This window comes from Phaethon aethereus (genome assembly GCF_964289735.1).
Source record: "Phaethon aethereus genome assembly, chromosome: Z".
Classification (NCBI taxonomy): domain Eukaryota; kingdom Metazoa; phylum Chordata; class Aves; order Phaethontiformes; family Phaethontidae; genus Phaethon; species Phaethon aethereus.
Genome location: NC_138577.1, coordinates 64,577,861 through 64,598,143, shown reverse-complemented (window position 1 = coordinate 64,598,143; position 20,283 = coordinate 64,577,861). Strand labels below are relative to the sequence as shown.

The 20,283-nt window shown below is 41.2% G+C and overlaps 1 protein-coding gene across 1 annotated transcript in view; it reads left to right on the top strand.

Moving 5' to 3' along the window:
- Positions 1–413: 413 nt before the first annotated feature.
- FBXL17 (F-box and leucine rich repeat protein 17) overlaps positions 414–20,283 on the top strand; it is a gene marked incomplete at both ends in the record, with an annotated part of 298,576 nt that continues 278,706 nt past the window's right edge. The window contains 4 exons of the mRNA XM_082012855.1: positions 414–1,184; positions 14,639–14,761; positions 17,022–17,279; positions 18,078–18,209. Coding sequence (XP_081868981.1) covers positions 414–1,184; positions 14,639–14,761; positions 17,022–17,279; positions 18,078–18,209 — 1,284 coding nt within the window. The remainder of the gene's footprint in view (positions 1,185–14,638; positions 14,762–17,021; positions 17,280–18,077; positions 18,210–20,283) is intronic.

The window sequence follows — 20,283 nt, the reverse complement described above, 5'->3', positions numbered from 1 at the left end:
ACATCGTGTATTTCAACAGCGCGCGCACGCACGCGGTATGCCTGCACACAAGGCCGGCGCACAGCGGATGGGTACACCCACGCGCGCAGCGTGGCGCAGCTGGAGGCCTGCGCGGCCTCGCCAGGCCGCTCCCCGCCGCCGCAGGGTCCCCGCCCGGCCGCGGCACCGCCCGCCGGCGGCCGAGCCTCCGAGCACCGCCCCCTCGTCTCTCCCCGCGGGAGGTCAGGGCGGCGGTAGCGGAAGCTTCTCCCTCCCGGCGCTGCGTCCCGGAACCAGCCCCGCCGCCGCATCCTGTCCTGGCGCGGCCCGGCCCGGCCCCACCACCTGCCGCCCCCGCCGGCAGCATGACAGTGCCCGCCGCCGCCTCCCGCAGGTGACACGCCGCGGGCCTTTCCGCCTCTGCCGCCTCCTATATGGGCCACCTGCTCTCGAAAGAGGCAAGCAGCCTGAGCCGGGACAGCCGCTGCCGCCGGGGGAGGAAGGTGCCGCCGCGCAGCCGGAGCTGCTTCCTGCGCGGGCCCTGCATGCTCTGCTTCATCGTGCACAGTGCCAGCCCGCCCGTCCCGGAGCAGCCTCTGCCCGCCGGGGACCCTCCCGTGCTGCTGCCGCCGCCGCCGCCGCCCTACGCGGCCCTCGCCAGCGCTGAGCAGCGCGCCGCGCGCCGCCTCCTCCGCCTGCCGCCCGCCGCTTGGGAGCCGCGGGGCCGCTGCCAGCGCCTCCTCCTCTCAGGCCTGCTGCCCTCGCCGGTGCGGGGCCTCCTGGGGTCGGCCAGGCCACCCGGCGAGGTTGCCTCCGAGATGGTGTGCAAGCGCAAAGGGGCCGGCCTGCCCGCCTGCCCGCCTTGCAAGCAGCCGCGCTGCGCGGCCGCCGCGGCGGAGCCTGAGGCCGCCGCCTGCCAGTGCCCCGGGGAGGCGCAGCTCTGCGCCCTGCCCGCCGCCGCCGGCTGCGCGGCAGGCGGTGGGGGCGCGCCGGCCCGCGGCGCCACCGGAGAAAGCGGCGGGGGCCAGTCCGCCTCGCCGCCGCCGCCTCCCGCGCCGGAGGAGCAGGCGGGAGAGAAAGAGACGGAGAGGGGCGGTGAGGTGGGCTGCGGGGAGCCGCTGGAGCACTCCGGCGACTGCTGCCGAGAGCCGCTGCCACCGCCGGCCCCGGACATTAACCAGCTGCCGCCCTCCATCCTCCTCAAGGTGGGTCGGGGCGGGCGGGCCTACTCCCTGCCGGCGAGGAGGGAGGGCACAGGGGAGGCGGAGGCCCGGCGCTGGGCCGGCCTCCGGGAAGGCCGAGGGGCCGCTGGAGGCAGTGGGGCCGAGGCGGCCGGCCCGGCCCTGAGGGGGGTCTCGCAGAGCCCCCCCCCCAGCTGTGGCGGCTGCCGTGCCTGGGGGGAGCGGGGCGGCCCGCGGAGGGTGCGGTGCCCAGCCCCCGCGGGTGCGTGGGCAGACGGCCTCACTCACCTGGGTTTGGGAGATTAATAGGGTTGTGGGCGTGTTTTTTGTCTTCGAGTTTCCCTCCTCTCCTTTTTTTTTTTTTTTCCTTTGTCGTTGTAAACGGCATTGTGAGTCATTAACTGGAGGTGGAGGCAGGCAAAACTGCTGTAGAAGCTGCCCCGTAAATATTTTGCGTAGTACCTGTTAACTGTGTAACCTTCTTACTGCTGTCACTCATGGAGTGCTCGGCAAGGGAGACGATCACTGCGTTTAGTGCTTCTCTGTAGGTCTACATAGACAAGTTTTCAGTGTCGATTGGGGAAAAAAAATTGTATTACTGTGTATTTTCAGCCAATTTTGGCTTTACCGGTTTCACAGCCTGAGTATTTGTAGCATTCTTGAATTACATGCTCTCATAACCTCTTACTCTGTACCTTCAAAGAACAGTCTTGCTTTCTTTCCTGTCACTTCTGCTGTCTTCTGGTTCCTTTAATACTGTTCTCTTATGAGAACAACTTTCCTTTTTCAAGCTACTCTGTTGATCTAGTCAGTGTGCTGACTTTCTTCAGCTACACCTTAGCTAAAAAGATGAGTTTCAATGCCTGGCTGGAGCTAAGTTTGTGATGTTTTCCATAGTTAGATGCAAGTGTGTCTTTAAATTTTGGGGAATAGGGTTTCAGTATTACCGCAGTTTACTCCTGGGCCTGATGACTTAAAGCAGAGCATGGTAATGGTGGAGCGTGAGGCAAATGATTCTTCCTGTTCTTCCTATACTGCTAGTTGTACAACCCCAGTGTAAAAAGTACTTCCTTTACTCTTTTCTTGTCAAACAATAACAATCTACTTGTCTATCTGTCTTGCACATAAAACTAATTCTGTGGGGTTTTCAGTTGCTATTTTATTGGTTGTTTTGTTTGGGTTTTGTTGTGCATTTTTTTTAAAGTACGCTTGACATTTACACCACCTCCCACAGCATTCTCCTGGAGAAGCTGGCGACGCGTGGCTTAGACAGGTGTACTCTTGGTTGGGTAAAGAACTGCCTGGACGGCCGAGCCCAGAGAGTTGTGGTGAATGGCGTTAAATCTGGCTGGCGGCCGGTCACAAGCAGTGTTCCCCAGGGCTCAGTTCTGGGGCTGGTCTTGTTCAGTATCTTTTTCGATGATCTGGATGAGGGGATCGAGTGCTCCCTCAGTAAGTTTGCAGATGACACCAAGTTGGGTGGGAGTGTTGATCTGCTGGAGGGTAGGAGGGCTCTGCCGAGGGATCTGGACAGGCTGGATCGATGGGCAGAGGCCAACTGTATGAGGTTTAACAAGGCCAAGTGCTGGGTACTGCACTTGGGTCACAACAACCCCATGCAACGCTACAGGCTTGGGGAGGAGTGGCTGGAGAGCTGCTTGATGGAAAGGGACCTGGGGGTGCTGGTTGACAGCCAGCTGAATATGAGCCGGCAGTGTGCCCAGGTGGCCAAGAAGGCCAAGAGCATCCTGGCCTGTATCAGAAATAGTGTGGTCAGCAGGAGTAGGGAAGTGATTGTGCCCCTGTACTCGGCACTGGTGAGGCTGCACCTCGAACCCTGTGTTCAGTTTTGGGCCCCTCACTACAGGAAAGATGCTGAGGTGCTGGAGTGTGTCCAGGGAAGGGCAGTGAAGCTGGTGAGGGTTCTGGAGCACAAGTCTTGTGAGGAGCAGCTGAGGGAACTGGGGTTGTTCAGTCTGGAGAAGAGGAGGCTGAGGGAAGACCTTATCGCTCTCTACAACTGCCTGAAAGGGGGTTGTGGCAAGGTGGGTGTTGGTCTCTTCTCCCAAGTAACTAGTGATAGGATGAGAGGAAATGGCTTCAAGTTGCACCAGGAGAGGTTTAGATTGGATATTAGGAAAAATTTCTTCACCTAGAGAGTGGTCAAGCACTGGAACAGGCTGCCAAGGGGGGGGGGTGGAGTCACCATCACTGTAAATATTCAAAAAACTTGTGGATGTGGCTCTTCGGGACATGTTTTCATGGTCATGGTGGTGTTGGGTAACGGTTGGACTTGATGATCTCGAAGGTCCTTTCTAACCTTAAAGATTATGTGATTCTGTGAATGTGTTAGTGAGGGTACATCGTGTTTCATAGATCCTCTATTCAAGTTCATTTTGGCAAATATTTAAACCATATGAACTGTCGTGCCTGAATTAATCTCTTCTGTGATTGTGGAATTGAAACTTTGTCTTGTAGTTCTAAAAAATAATCCATCTGTTTGCCGCTATTATTTGAAGATAATTTTTTCTTTGATATTCTGTTGTTTTAGGACTTGAAACGAGACTAATTTGATTAGTGTGGCTTAAACCACTTTTTCTGATCAATGGTGTGGGTACTTTTCTGTGGTTACTTTAGTACTCAGCTTCACTTTTTCAAAAATAGCAATCTGTAACTGTCATAAAGTAGGTCTTTTAATAGTGAAACTGTCATGCCCATCTCAGCTGTGGAGTAGTTTAAATGTTTTTTTTTTCTGTATGGTTTTCTGTTTTATATTGACACTGTATCTCATTTGTATCTGTACTTTCAAGGGTTTATTTTGGCATGTGCCTCACCACCTCCAACAATTTTGTCTCTTTAGTCTCCCTGTAGTCCAGCTCTTTCTGCAATGTTTTTGAAAAAGCCTACCCTTTATTCCAGCAGCTGGAACCAACCTACTCACCTGTCTTTTTTCTTTTGGGTTTTTTTTTTAAATTATGTCCCTCCCCCTCCCCAATTTGCCCTTCAATTCTTACCTGGATTTACAGGTTGGGGATTTTGTGTTTGGGTTTTTTTTTTTGGCTACTTCCGTGGCATCCTATTCTGTTATGGGACTTTTTAATTTCAGATTTCTGACCAGGTGTCTTGTTAACTGGATTATACAGGTGCCTAGAGGCCTTCATGTGCTGGGTTTTGATACAGCTAAGAATACGCCAAATATAGTAATTTCTCCAAAGGTGCCATTTTATTATGAGAGGGTAGGAGACAAATATACCCAAAGTCTTCACTGAACTTTCCACAGCAAGTAATGGAGACACAAACCTTAACACAAGGATTAGAGATTCTACCCACAGAGGTCTCAGGAGCCAGATCCTCGGTTTTTTTTGGTTTGTGGTTTTTTTTTTTCCCCTCCTTCCTTTGATTCACAGCTCTGTGATGTCCTGATGCAATGGTGCTATGCAGGAGTGGCTGTCACCGGTGTCTGTATGTGGTCTGGAGACAAGCCCAAAGAAACATTGTAGGAACTCCAAAGTAATAGCTAGCCACTTAGAGGTGGGCTGCTCAGGTGCTGTTCTGTTGTTAAGCAGTTGTAAAATCTCCCCCAAGTAAAAGATGCAGTGCTGGATGGAAGGGTTAGTCAGACTGGACTTGTGCTGCAGGTCATCGGATGGGCACTACGGAACCTGGAGGTTCACAGTGCAGTGTGCCATTTGGTCCTGTGCCCCTGGCTGGGGAAGAGGTCTCTTCATCAGTATGGGGGATAAAAGAACTGTGGTTCCACAGATCGAACGGGCTTATAGGTTGTTTTGCTTTTCATTTGATCACTGAAACATCAGAAAAAAAAGTGTTGCACAGTGGGCAGAATTTCATCTTTAGGCTCTGTGGATAGGGTGATTACCTTTGACTAAGGCGTAATCTCAATCCATTCTCTTTAAAATCTGAGGGGAACTGAGGAATTATAGATCAGTCAACTTGACTGTAACCTAGACGAATGTGTGAATGAAAAAAAGGGAGCTGTTGTAAGCATGCACTGCATCAGGTTACAAAATCTTGTGCTATGTATCACTGAGTTTTCAAAACTTTGTGCTATATATCACAAATCTGTGCCCGTTTCACTGTTAGTTTCACTGCTATTTAATTCTGGAAGGCAGAAATAAGTCTTCCTGTTCTACCTGTTCTACACTTTTTGCAGTGCTGCTGTTTAATCAAAAAAGTTAACTGGTGTAAAATGGTTTGCAGACTTCAGAGAATTTAGTAATGCTGATTCAAACACTTCAGGTTTCCTTTTGAGATTTGTTAACAGGAACTGCCATGTACAACACGGAAAGGAAGTAAGGAAGTTCCCTGCCTCTGCTTTGGTACTTGTAAAGCCTTTGCTAGAGTGCTGCATTAGGTTGGGGGCACTGGTGTCTCCTTAAAAACCCACAGACAAATTGGAGAGGCATCAAAGGAGAGCTAGAAGTCATGGAAACATGGCCTGTGATGGTGTTTGGAAGATTCTGTTCAAACTGAATGACACTTCTGTTCAGAAATAAGACTGAGATGCACTCTTCTGTTACGAGAAAATTGATAAAAGGTTTGACTGTGTTCCTGTCCTTTGTCAGATAAAAAGAAATGATAAACTTAATTTGATGCGAGGGAAGATTAGGCGAGATACTTGGGAAATGAAATAGTGTGAGAACATTTAAGACTTGGCAAAGGTGATTTCCTGTTCCTGAGGCTATGTGGAGACTTAGGATTTTTATTTATTACTTAATTTTTAACAACAAGGGGAATGTCCTTATCGGGGATGTTCTAGGTGTGCTTGAACTTGCGTCAAAACAGAGAAGGGTCTAGAATAGATGACCTTTTGATGTCTTCTTTCTTGGTTTGCTGCTTTTATTTTTACAAAGCATGAACACATGCTGCTCTGTCTGCAGCAGAGACCCTGTCAGTTTTAGCTTAGAGCTAATGCACTCCACTATGGAAGGAAGATAAGTGTGTGTATATGTGTGTGTGTGTTTTATTTAACATACGGTTTTCATAAATTTATTATTATTGTTACTAATTATTATCACTATCGGAGGCACTACTGGCTCCTTTTCTTGCACCTTTACTCAACTTTTTTACTTACTTTTCTCATTCTTCCCTTGCTGTAATAACTTACATGTTTGGTTTTGGTAATGTTCATACTAAATGCAGTGCTGCTATCACTGCGCTACTGGTGCTGCATTTAAGATTATGTGAGTGAAATGAAGTGGGTTTGATAAACCAGAGCTAGACCTTTGGTTTTGTCTTCTGCCTTTTGAAAGCTGGCATTTATTTTTAATAAACTTATACCTGAAAAGACTGGATATACATATTATAGTTGCACTGGGATTTTTTTTTTTTCTGGCCAAGTCAGGAGACAGAAGCATCAAAATACATAATTTTGATTAGACTTCATCTGCAAGTTCATGGAGTCACAGTTGTAATACTAGCTTTCTTGCCTTATGCTGGTGTTCCTATCAGTTTACCCTGTCTAGAGTTTGTGTCGAGCCTTACTTTTTAGCTATAGCACTGAGAAAAATGGAAAGGGTTTTAAAACTTTGCAGCTGATGCAGGGAGGTAAATGTTCTTTTATTTCAATCTTAATTATTGTGCTGAACTCTTTTTTTTTTTTTCTTTTTTTTTCTTTTTTTTTTTTCTTCTTTCTGGCAATGGCCAACACAGCTCACTGTCACTCTGTAATTGCAGTAGGGAACTGAACCAGCTTTTACTTCACTGTGCTGTTGCTGAGCTTCTGGAAGTGCAGCTGAGGGGCACTGTTGTGAAGAAAAGGTGTGTCAGTAACCTAAGACTAGTAACAAAAGCCAAGACAGTATATGGATGTTATTTCAATGGTAAAGTTCTGAAAGATGTCCTGATATATTTTGTGATTTGTTGCATAATTATAAAAATAAAGAAGTATTTTGCTTTTCACAGGTGTGTGTGAAGAGGTGGCTTTTGTGTAAGTGTGTAGGCTTTCACATTACAGAATGACTTACGTGATGGAGATGTTTTGGAGTTAAATTTCTGTTTTTCTTGAAGGCAAATAGGTGCCTTGAGACTCGCCCTCCATGGCTGATAAACAACATTAGGAAAAGTTTCAGGTGTTGCTTGGATTGCTCTACGTTCCCCTAAACTATGCATTATGGCATGGAGAAACTAATAGATTATAAGTTGTGCAGTGTTTGACTGCAAAGTAATTAAATGTAACTCTTGCTTTAATTTCCCATTAATTTATTTGTTTCTTTGGTTCAGTGTGCCTGACCTGTGTTCGATATTTCACAGATTTTGGTATGTTTTAGTGTCTCTGTTTTTAAACCGTTGTGGTGATTCAGGAGCAGCATAGTGTGGACAGCTGGATGTCTGGGAGTAAAACTTTACCAGCCTCTTCAGGTAAAGATACCCTGCTTAATTCATCAGAACTCTTTCTTTCCGTTAGTAGGAAAGGTATAGTATCAGCATCTCCTGCCACTTCTCCCAGACAGAAGCTAAAGTTCTGTTTTGCATTACAACTAAGGCGATCCATTAGCAAGTTACGAGCAGTGTCTGTATCCCTTTTGTAACCTCTGGCTGCATGTTCCTGCTGCTGGCTTTGTGCAATGTGGAGTGATCATGCAGTTGCAAAGTCAGTTCACTCAGCTGCCTGATCTGACACCAGTCTAACGTTGCAAAACTTTTTCTCAGGATCAGCTGCCTGGTAAGACTTTCTGTGGGTCAGTTACTAAATCCAGCGCAAAAATTCAGATAACCAGTAGGGTTACCTGAGTAGGGACCAGTAAATTGTTCCTACTAATGGCAGTTTGCCATAAGAATCCTGGCTGTGATGTGAAATCACATCATCACTTTTCATGGCTGACACATTCTGCTAATCACAAGAGCATTTTGAACGTTATTCCCTTTACGGGTGTACCAAGGCTCCTTTCAGAGGTGTGTGCCTTGAGTGCTTACATCTTTTTTGTATGTTCAGGTGCTCAGGCATCATTCATGTTTCCCTTATTCAGTTGAGGCTATGTGTGGGTAAAGTGATGAAGGCTCTTAAAAACTAAGCAAATATTTCTGTGTCCTTCATCCATTTACTGTTGATAGATGATACTTTAATTTTCTGAAATAGAACAAAACAAGCTTCCAGTGTTTTTATGTTTATTCAAGGCTAAGTTCTCTATGCCTGCAATTAACAAATACTGTGTTTAACAGTTTCTAGCAAAATGTTATGTACTAAGCATGTACCTTTCATTAAATGGTACTTTAGAATTGTTTTTGATAATGAAAATTCAGTTAGTTGCTGAAAAAATTTACACCCAATTGATGAAACAAATGAACATTTTTCCAGGAATGAATGTATCACATTCGTTAGGCACCATGACATGTTTGAATTTGAATTCTAATGTTCTTTATATGTACTGTTGTTGTTAATGCCTGTCGTGGGACGGGGGAGAGAATTGGGGAAAAAACTCGTGGGTTGAGATAAAAACAGTTTATTAGGACAGCAAGAGAGACGGAAACAGCAATAATAACAACACTAATAATACCGACAAAGGAATGTACAAGAGCAAGTGATGCCCAATACAGCAGTTGCTCACCACCTGGTGATCAACAGCCCATCCCCGAGCAGCAGTTCCCACCTCCTGGCTAACTCCAGTTTATGTACTGGGCATGACGTTACATGGAATATCTCTTTGGCCAGCCTGGGTCAGCTGTCCTGGCTGTGTCCCCTCCCAGCTTCCCTTCCTAGCAGGCCAGCGTGAGAAGCTGGACTGTTCTTGACTACTTGGCAACAACTCAAAACATCAGCACCTTATCAATGTTTTCTCATCCCAGATCCAAAGCATAGCCTCACACTAGCTCTGTGAAGAAAACCAACTCTCTCCTGGCTGAAACCAGGACAATGCCATGGACTTTTTTGTTACAAAACAGATCTAGTCATGAAAACAATTTCATAGATACCTATTTTTGTATACAAAAGATTACAAAAAGATTGACAAAAAAAAAGCTTAATTCACAGAAATCTTTACTCTTCTAGTTAGGTTGAAAAATCTTTCGAAATAAAACAACGGACAGAAATAAGAAATGCATGGATTCACCTTTTGTAATCTTTCTTGTGCTGTGGGGCCTATGTTCTATATTTTGTTCATGTTCATAAAGCTGTAACTTGTTCTTGAAGTTACAGCTTTCAAGTACCTTTAAAGACTAGTATTAGCAATCAACTGCATTTTCTTGCCTCTGTTCCTGAGGCAAAAGCTTCATAAGTCTGTGTGATCAATAATTCCAACTCCTTGATTGCAGTTTTAAGAAATCTTTTATTTTTTAATTAGGATTGTGTTTTGATAAGCATAATTCAAGAAAGAATTTTAACTTATGCTTACTTCGTATTTGATTTGTGTGATGTGAATTCTTGATTTTGGAAAACCTGAGGCTGAGGGTATTGTGTCAGCAAACACATGCACAATTTTCTAGTATTGTGCTTTTTTTGTGGTAATATTCATGGATGTGATTGACTTTTCATGATTTCCTTTGATTAGAAATGCAGTCAGGTATCTCCTTCACTTGACTGAACTTTGTTTGAGCAACTTGGTTTAAGTCTGAAGTTACAAGATAAACAAATTAATACATAGATTTATGATATTTAAATCTTAACTTTTCTTAAAAGATTAAAGATATTTATAGGGTGGGTTTGGTGTTTTGTGGTTTTGAGTTTGTGGTGTGGGTTTTTTTTGTTTGTTTGTTTTTTGTTATTCCCTTCCCCTCCCCCCCTTTTTGGTGAAATGCTAACATTTAGCACAAAAGTTCAAAGTAGTCCTTTCTAGATACACAGCTTGAAATATCTAGCATACATGTAATGGAAAGACAGTGGGGAAGTGTTAAGTTTGTAATGTCTGAAGCCTATCACATAGGGACTTGGTGGTAAAGGAGAAGATTACACAGGAGAACTTTTATTTCTAACTCTTTTGGTTGGACCCTTCTTGTGGTTTAACCCTAGCCAGCAACCAAGCACCACACAGCCGCTTGCTCATCCCCCCCCAGATGGATGGAGGAGAGACTCAGAAGAGTAAAAGTGAGGAAACTTGTGAGTTGAGATAAAGACAGTTTAATAGTCAACGCAAAAGCCAGACGCAGAAGCAAAGCAAAATAAGTAATTAATTCACTGCTTCCCATAGGCAGGCAAGTGTTCAGCCAGCTCCAGGAAAGTAGGGCTCCATCATGCATTACGGTTACTTGGGAAGACAGACACCATCACTCTGAGCCTTCCTCCTTCTTCCCCCAGCTTTGTATGCTGAGCATGATGTCATATGGTATGGAATATCCCTTTGGTCAGTTGGGATCACCTGTCCCGGCTGTGTCCCCTCCCAACTTCTTGTGCACCCCCAGCCTGCTCGCTTGTAGGGTGGTGTGAGAAGCAAAAAAGGCCTTGACTGTGTGTAAGCACTGCTCAGCAGTAACTAAACCATTCCTGTTATCAACACTGTTTTCATCACAAATCCAAAACGTAGCCTCATGCTAGCTGCTATAAGGAAAATTAATTCTATCCCAGCCAATCTCAATACAACCTTCAATAGTACTGATCAGCAGCTTCTTCCTCCCTTTCCCATCTATTGTCTTACAAAATATTTATTCCGGAAAGCTGAAAACCCCAAAACTTGGTCAGGCACTGTTTTTTGACAGTCTGAAATGTGCTGTGCAAGGACTTAATGTGACTGGATTAAAATTGATCGAACTATCACCTGATTGAGCATTGTGGATTGCCACAGTTGTGTGCAAACACACTGAAGATAGTGCTGTGGAATTAGTTGTGTCTTGTTGCTTACAGTTAAAACAATTGGTTTACATGTTTTTTCTCCTGTAAGGGATTTTCTATGGTTGTATCAATCAAGGACATAAAATTGGACTGTTTGAATTAAGTTCAGCAGATTGAACATGGTCTGACTGAAAGCCCAGTATATCTTATTAGTTGACTTTTGCTGTCCTGGGCATTGCATTTTTGGATTTTTTTCTCTGTGGTCTTTAATGTGTCTGTGTGAACACTTATTTCCAAGCAAGAGCTTGACATTAAAGAACTGCTTATATGTGGCAGGTATGATAAGGCCATTGGTGTTGAACATTTTGGGTGTTGATCCTTAAATAAGATGTAGCCTGGAGGCCCAGAAAATCTTTTGCATCCATTGAAGCTGAAGAAAAGCCCACTAATCTTTTAACTATCACTTGAGTGGTTGAAGCAGGAGGAACTGACATCTGTTTTAGGAACTTGAGCTGAAAAAGGGTCAGAGGAGAGAGTGAGGAACGCGAGTAGGGTTTTTTGTTTGCTTGTTTTGTAGCGCTCTGCAGCTCTGCTTCCTCAACCCTTGTCTCTTGCCAACAGGTTAAAAAAAAAGTGAAATACATCTAGAAAATACTATTAAACTTGTATTTTTTTTTTTTTTTCTTTTGAGAGTGCTGAAACATATTCAGTCTCTGATGCTTGGAATGGGGACAGACAGAGAACTGAGGTGGGGTAAAAAGTGAGTATTGGACATGTAGGTGTACATGTTTGAGTGCAATTTTCAGGAATTAAATGTGCTAACTAGTGGACCCACTGCTCTCAGAAAGTTATCTGTCATAAGCAGGAGTTAAATGAACAGACTTGGGTGTAGGAATGAGTTCAGCTTTCGGTTGTATTTATACAGCCTTGGGAATTAGAAAGCATTTAAAACTCAGGACAATTAAGCTGCCACAATATCAATATATATCTAGAGAATGTAACTGAATTAAAGAGTGGTGAAGGTCATCAAAGTGGGTTGTAGCATTTTATGCATTAGTGTAGTGTTTTAACAAGCAGCTAAGATAATCCATTAACGTAAGGATGATGTGCCACCAAACTGGTTTATATATAGGCTTTGCTACTAAATTCCATTTAGTGTAATTCAATACATCTTCTTTTAACAACGGCAAGCTCTGAAGAGAAATTGATCTTTTACACAGCATTATTCAGAATCTTTTTATAGTTGGAACTTTGCAGACAACGAAACTGGCAAGACCTTTTCTTTGAACGTGTATCGCTTGTGTAACTTCTGTGGCTACTCCTGTCCATGCTGGAACTTTTGCAATGACTTTGTTAACAGCTGCTTTTCCCCGGTTGGCTTCACTGTGATGATAGTTTCTCTAAGTCAATTGCCAACACCTGAACACCCCTTACTTGTCTCTGCAGCTAGAGTTAAGTATAGCATGGACTAAAACATACCGCAAGTGCTTTTGGACATTTCTTCCAGACTAATATTGTCTCTGCTGAAATACCGTTTGTGTCAAGTACTGAATCAAACTTGCTTCTTTTTTGTTTCAGCACTGCTATTGCTGTGTCTCATGCTGTAGCAGTAGATCTTCTTGTGATTTGTGAGGGCTTTCAGCTTTTGGTAGGATGGAAGTTGGAGCAAAAATTTATCTAAGGACTTTCATATTCATAGTGGCAGCTGGATTAGTAACTGTTTTTCCTGTTCTATGTTTGCTGTGTTCTTCTTTTGAGAACTGCAAGCTCATGTTTTTTAAGGTGCTATTTCCACAAATAAGCATATTTATTTCCCACTGTAGCAAAGATTAGTTAAAGTATTTTATAATGCTAGCCTCATCATCCCTTCTTAGTATTAACTGGAGTCAGTCTGATGTGTGTCTAAACATAATGTGGATCATATTGCCTTGTTCTCTTCTGAGGTTTTTGTAACTGTTAAAAGATTCCGTCTTGTGTTTCATACTGGTAGTAGGAACTCAAGTTTCCTACTGCTTTTAGTAACTTAGAATTGCTGAGAATCATCAGACTGTTGCCTTTTTCTAATGCTTAGAATTACATTTTTGCAGTAGGAATGTGAAGTGCCAAATTACCACTTACTATTTAGTGCTTTTTCCTTGCTTGACTGGGGGCGATATATTTTTTGGGTGCTGATCACAAGTCACTGCCTTGCTCTGTGCATGGATTCACCAGTATAAGAACTGCAGGGAGGAAGCAGGTGTTGTTTCATCCATACTTCTGTCTGCCTGTGTTGAACTGATTCCCTAATAACAAACATTAATTCACTCTGGTAATGGTCAAGCAAAGACCTGCAGGAAAACAGGGTTCACACACAATCTTTCAGCACTGCAAGGAGTTTGTGAGGTTTTCATAGCTAGAAGAAGATGCATGTGATAAATCTTGCAAGCATTTACAGAAGGTGGTGAATTTGGCGCCCTCCACACCCCTTATATTTTGCAGATCTTTTAGGAATAGTCAACCAACTGCCCTTTGCCAAGGGGTCTTGTAGGGACATACATATTTAAAACTGCTAAGCTAAGACAAGCCATCTACTAGAACAAGGGGACAGTAATAGTTGTTACTGTTGACAGTTGATTGTCTGGTCTGTTCTAAAGACCGCCCAATGATGGATATTCCAATGGTTCATTATCCTTTGTTTAAAAGCCTAACAATTTTTGAGACTAATTGTCCTGCTCTTCGCAAAGAAGATGAAAGTGGTGTTCTCTCTAGTTTGTTTACCCCCTTTGCTGTCCTTGTTCCATGTTAAACAGTCCTAGTCTTTTCTTTGCATATTTTCATGTTTTCATGTTTTCGTGACCTCAGTGACTTCCTATGGATGCTCTCCAATATTTTCAGATTTTCTTGAGCACGCTGCCTGAGATTGGGTATAGTGCTTCTACTTAGTACTTGTTGTCCTCATCAGTTGAGTGGGAGGACTGTTTCATGTGTTGCAGTCTGTATTCCTGTGTAGGTATCTTAATGCTGTTATTGCCTTTTTTCATTATAGGATGATGTGTAGATTAAAGTTAACTTGTGTGAGAGCTTCATATGGAACTCCTGACAGACCTTCTTTTTATGTTTATTAATAAACACCAGTATTTGTGAGGAAGGGCTGAATATAATAAATTTAACAGCAATTTATGAGCCTGCCATAAGGTTACAGTTTATTCTTTTCTGCAAGCTGCTATAGTGCTCAAAACCTTGGGGTACAAAATGCTAATTCTGTGCTTAGTTTCCTTATATGACACTGATTTGTTCTGCTGATCTGCTCCACTGTCCCATGCCTGCTACCCACAAGACTGATACTTTTATACCTTTATGACTCCTTTTCAATTCAGTTAAGAAATAAAAGGAAATGTTTTTCTATCTGAATCATAATGGGAATGAAAACGCCTTTTAAATGGCTTGCAAGTAACATTGAGCTAATGTTTGTATTTGTAGTTCTTTAGGTATGCCACCTCAGGAGCACATTTGAAATTTGGTCTAAGAAATGAGTGCCTAAGTATGATATACTCTGTTCTTGGTTGTGCTAATGTGACTTATTAATATTATCAGCTATTGTGGGATGTAGGTTTTTTGTTATTGTCCGTGACTAATCCAGTTGGGGGCAAGTTCTAGAACTGTGCATTGCAATGCATGCTAATCCTTTTCTGTTGTACAAGATGAGTTAGCAATAAAATATTTCTGTCTCTAAAATATATGAATACTTCTGACAAATAGTGTTTTTTCTCTTTCTTTACAGATATTTTCCAATTTATCCCTGAATGAACGTTGCCTTTCAGCGTCGTTAGTCTGTAAATATTGGCGTGACCTCTGTTTAGATTTTCAGTTTTGGAAGCAACTGGATCTCAGTAGTCGTCAACAGGTATGCAGGTATCATTGTGGAAAAATTGTGTTCTGATGACTCAGAATTTGTTCTTAGAACTAGTACTCTTGACCAAAGGTAAACAGAAGAAACCCATAAAATGGTGATGTCTCTGCTTTCAGGGATTTTTTTGCTAGAGGCTGAACATGTCTGGACCCTTAGATTAACCTCATTTAAATGTAGCCTCTTCTGACTGAGGTCAGTTCTTAAACAGTGTGAGGACAAGTTCTGTTTGAAATGGATTGTGGGTTATATGTCTCATGTCTGCATCTAGTTTGAAGAATGGTCACCTAACTGGTGCTTGTTCCACTTGTTTTAACAAATTTTCTTTAATTTTTGTTCAACTGATGTGGCTCCTACTCATCAGAAGACAGATTGTATCTTTTTAGGCCTTTATCTAATCCTAGGATAATATGTTTGGGATTCATGGATTTCATTTAGTAAGATCTTTACAGAGCCTGGTGTTAGGTTGTTCATGGTAACTTTCCTCCTTGGAAAACGTTTTTAAGGATACGTGTTGTTTGGCCACACCCTTTAGGTTTCTTGTCACTTAATTACTTGCAGAGGTTTATAAAACAATTTCTTGAGAGTTTCATGAAAGTAGAGGGTGCAGGGGAGCAACCATTGGAGGGTCCCATCTGAAGAAGCAGCAACATGAACTCATCTATGTTGGACAAAAAGAGTGTACATGGGATATTATTTTCAGATCACCAGTTCATAAGTAAGCATTCAAGTTCTCTTGCTTCTAGAGCTATTAGTTAACATGTTTCTGAACCACAATGGACATGTTATATAGCAGATTGTCTGGTTTTTCTCAAGTGACTCCAAAGCACACTCATACCAGAGGTCCATCTTTTTGCTCTGTAGGTACCATGTGTCAAATCAGTCTTTCTTCTTTAATGTCTGGAGGTGTAGCCTTATTTCTACTACAGATGTTTTTAATGGTTTTGCCATTTAGGTATGTTAGGGTCTTACTAAAGTTTATCAGTTGTGGCATTGCCCTAAGAAACTTACCTTGCAAATTTTTTTATTGAGTTCCTAAACCAATATTAAGCACAAATGTTATCCTTCTCCGTGTGTGTGGAGGGTTTGGTGGTTTTGGGTTTTTTGGATTTTTTTGGGGGGACGTGTGTTTGTTCAGATTTTTTTTGTGGTTTTTGGTGGTTTGGTGACGGGGTTGGTTTTTTTTGTTTGTTTTTTTCCAATTTTTCCTGTTTTCTAGCTAACAGCTGCCTGATGAAATAACAAGTCTAATCTTTTTTTCTTACTCCTAATGGAAAACAGATTGAATGCTGTAAAGAAAGTATTTGTTTCTCAACTGCGTAAGAGAAAAACAAAAGGGACTTGTGTTGCTTTCTTGCCTTCTCCAGGCTTAAAGCTAAATCTCATCTATGCTATGTGGTGTATAAGTATTCCTGAAAGGCATTGTTAGAAAGACCTTTCATCATATGTCACCTCAGGTTTTTTGAAACTAAACTTTTAAAGTGAGGGAGTTCTATGCATTGTCTCTCATGTCTTTTGGTTTTGTTTGTTTTGTTTTAACTTACAAACTTGAGCATGAAGAATATCTTACGTTTCTTACCTGCTGTGTAGGACTGGCTTCTCTTAAAATTATTGTCATGTTAGCTAACTATGAGGTGTACAGGTACAAAGTGGATTGAATCTTTTTTCTTCAAAGGAGTTTTTTGTAGACTGACAAAGTATTCTCTTTTAAAACTGAACAAATGACAGAAGGAAACTTCTGGTTTTTAATTAGCTTTTTTTCTGCCATGGTATTCTTTTCTTCTCATCCCTTTCATTCATTGCTACCTTAGGTGACTGTTTTCTGCTGTTAATAAGCCCATTGTTACCTGCATCTATATAGTAATTTTTCTGCTGGCACCTGGTTTTGGATTATTATCAAAGCCTGAGTGAAAAGCTGTTGCATTTGAGAGACACATAAACCGTTTAATTCTCTGTAAATGCTACCTTAGGTACATAAGTAGAGTGCTTCTATAGAAGGGCAAGCAAATCCTTTTCTTCTAAAGGATGGTGAATTCTTTGTCTAAAATATTAAGAGGAGCTTTAACTGTTACTCTGTCCAAATGTTGGAGCACAATTCTTTAAAGATAACTGTAAAACTGATTATACCAGTATGCTCTTACCTTGAAAACAAATCCTTTCATTCTCCCAGTAACTTACAAGTAGTAGTTTTTGTGCTAATGAAATTAAAGATGTTTATGAAAAAAGTTAAATCTGAATATTTGGATTTTCTTTGCAGGTCACGGATGAGCTGTTGGAAAAGATAGCATCGAGAAGCCAGAATATTACCGAAATCAATATTTCTGATTGTCGCAATATATCTGATACAGGAGTATGCATATTAGCAATTAAATGTCCGGGACTCCTAAGGTATACAGCCTACAGGTGTAAACAGCTCTCTGACACCTCTATTATTGCAGTTGCCTCTCAGTGTCCTCTTCTTCAGAAAGTGCATGTAGGCAATCAAGACAGACTCACTGATGAAGGCCTAAAGCAGGTAATGATCCATTCCACAGATTTATTTTGTAAATTTAGTATCTTTCAACTTCCTACCAAGTGCAAAAAGGGACATGAAAGAAGATACACTATGCTAGCATTTAATTAAATGAGATGACCTGTTCTATTTTAAAATTGGGTTTATGGACATATTTTTCTTAGTGCAGCAAATGCTGTTCTCTAGATACTGCAGATACTGGTGGTTTTTAGTTTTAGTTATTTTTATGTTGGCTTTTTTTTTTAATATCTAGGGATTAAATGATCCCTTTTATAATGAAATTTCCAGTTTGACATCCTATACTTCACCTCTGGCTGACTGAGTTTTCCTGAGCTTAGTTGCTATTTGGAACCAGTGTTTAAATAACTCTTTTTTTGCATCATGAAAGCTGAAGGTAACAAGAGATCTCTATTTGTTAGAAATCCAGGAAGGTTTCATCAACACACTCTCTCTTGTGTTAAAGGAGTATTTAGGGTAAGCTGTGAAGTAGTTACATTAAATCAAATATGCTGTCAATGGTCTAGCATACATGCATTGCTAGCTACTTATATATATGCCCAATAAAAACCTTAGTTCTTATGTGCTGCACTTAGGTAGCAACTTCATTTTATCATGTATGTAATTATAACCTTTCTTTCTTGTCTATGGTACTTAAAAAACCTGTAAAGAAAGATAATTTGGGGGGAGGGTGTCAGAGAAGCAGAAGGAAATCTTAACTCTCAACTTTATGTCAAATCCTGCTTGTGTGGGGTTTTTTTTTCCTTTATTCTTAAATATTTGCTGTGATTTCATTAATTGCAGTTGGGTTCAAAATGCAGAGAATTGAAAGACATTCATTTTGGGCAATGTTACAAGATCTCAGATGAAGGAATGATCATTATAGCTAAAGGCTGTCTGAAGTTGCAAAGAATATACATGCAAGAAAACAAATTAGTAAGTACATGTCATGATTTTTTTTTCCACGCCTTTTTCATTGTCAGAGCTTTCTCTTGCTTTTTATCTGTTTAAAACTTTCTTCTGAACAGCTGTTCTTTGGCAGCGAATTGCTTAAAAATGTTCTCTAGCTGTGAAAACTTAGGTTCTACAGAGATACCTCAGAAGATGACTCAAAGTACAAGTTAAACTAATGCTATTCCAGATTAACTTTTGGTTTCGATCTGATATTCCAGGAGTTGTTTGGGAGATGCCTCATTTGTGTAGGAAAATGCTGAGTCATTACAGAATATTTCTTTTGTTTACACCAGTAAGCTTTTCTACAATAAAAAGTGCAAACCTATTTAAACCAAAAGATTTTTGGAGTTTGGGTTCTTGATTACAAATAATGCACTCTGATAATCTTTTCTTAAAATACGTCACTTTCTCATCAGGATGCAGTAGAGTAGTGTGCCCATGCTAGTAGAAGAAAGTTGTTGAGGAGTAATAAAAGTATCTTGTGTCCTAATTACAAGCAGTCTCTTTCTAATGTTGAAATACAGTATCTACTAAATGCTATAGCAGAGCACTGGCTTTAATATTTTTTTTTTTCCCCTTGCAAATAAGTAGAAAAATTTCCTTGCAGCTGAATTCTTAACTATCAGCTAGTGTCAGGGTTACAACCTTTAGTTTGCAAACTGCTGAACTGGAACAAATAAATTGTGTTTGTTAGAAAACAGCATACATTGTGTGCAGCCATTTAATATTTGGCTTCAAATAGACAAACAGATACTAATGCCTAAGATGGTTTATTTGAGAATGTTTTCTAGTTAAAAAAAAAAAACAAAACAAACCAAACTGCCAACATTTATTGGTTTTGATCAGAATTGTATGAAGTTAAGAAATAAGAGATAATGGCCAAAACTGAGATCTCAAAATAGTCCAAATGCAGAAAAAAGGGTGTGTCCTCTCCTCCCGTGTCAAAAAGAAGTCTTGAATACTGTCAAAATTTGTCCTTGTAATATTTATCTTAATACATGAAAATCTTTCAATTAAACAAAAAAAAGAGAAATGAAAGTTCTGAGAAGCCTGGAAGGAAAGCATACAGCTGCAAAAATTAACTGGAGAAAAATAGGGAAATTCAAAGTATTACTTATCTTCGAATGAAAGGTGAAAAACTTGTGCATATTCAAGGCTTGCATAATTGTACACGAAAGATTACTTAATTGTACTTAAAGTTTATAGTATGTATAAATAACTACGTAAGTGCATGATCATTGGAAAATATGTCGGTAAGGTGTTAATTTGGCTTTCCTTATAGATACATATTACACTTCTTGCCAATGAAGCTTTTACTCTCTTTAGAGCAGAAATGTAACCTAAGAAGTTGACATTACAATTGTTAGCACTTAAAAGTTCTGCTGTTCTATTACCTGAAATGTCATCTAAGTTCTCAGTTGAAATGAGACCTAGGAAGTATCTTTTTGTTTTTAAGACAATCAGGAAAGATGTTCTTCACTTGCACTTTTTTGGGTTGCCTTCTTTACTGGAAATGTAACATTAATATTTCATTGGAAATAAGACAAAAATATGTATTCTCAAATTAATAGGAAACTTCTTTTAATTATTTTGTCACTTGGGAAAATTTGTCAAGTGACTTATCAAAGATAACCTTTTGCACAACTTCTCATGAATGTAGGTTTTTTTAAATGTCTAATTTTTTTTAAAACTGCTGCCCAATCTTAATTTTTCAGGGAAAAAATAAACTTGTGTCAAACTTGGTTTAGCTTTGTAAAGTCCAAATTCAGCTCCTTAAATCTTGGTCTAGAAATGCAAACGTGAAATAAGTTACAAAGACATCCAGGGTGTTGATTCTTTAGAGTAAAATAGCACTTGAATGATTCCACTAGATGACGAAGCTACGGAAACTGACATGCTTTCCCCTTGCTAGGGGCAAGAGACTTTGAAATCTTACTGGAAGTGTAACTTGGTTTGATGAACCAAGACTACTTGTAAGAAGTTCTCATGCAGTTGTAAAATAAAAATTTCCATCTTCCAAAATAATAAAAACCAAGATAAGAGTTGTTTAATGCCC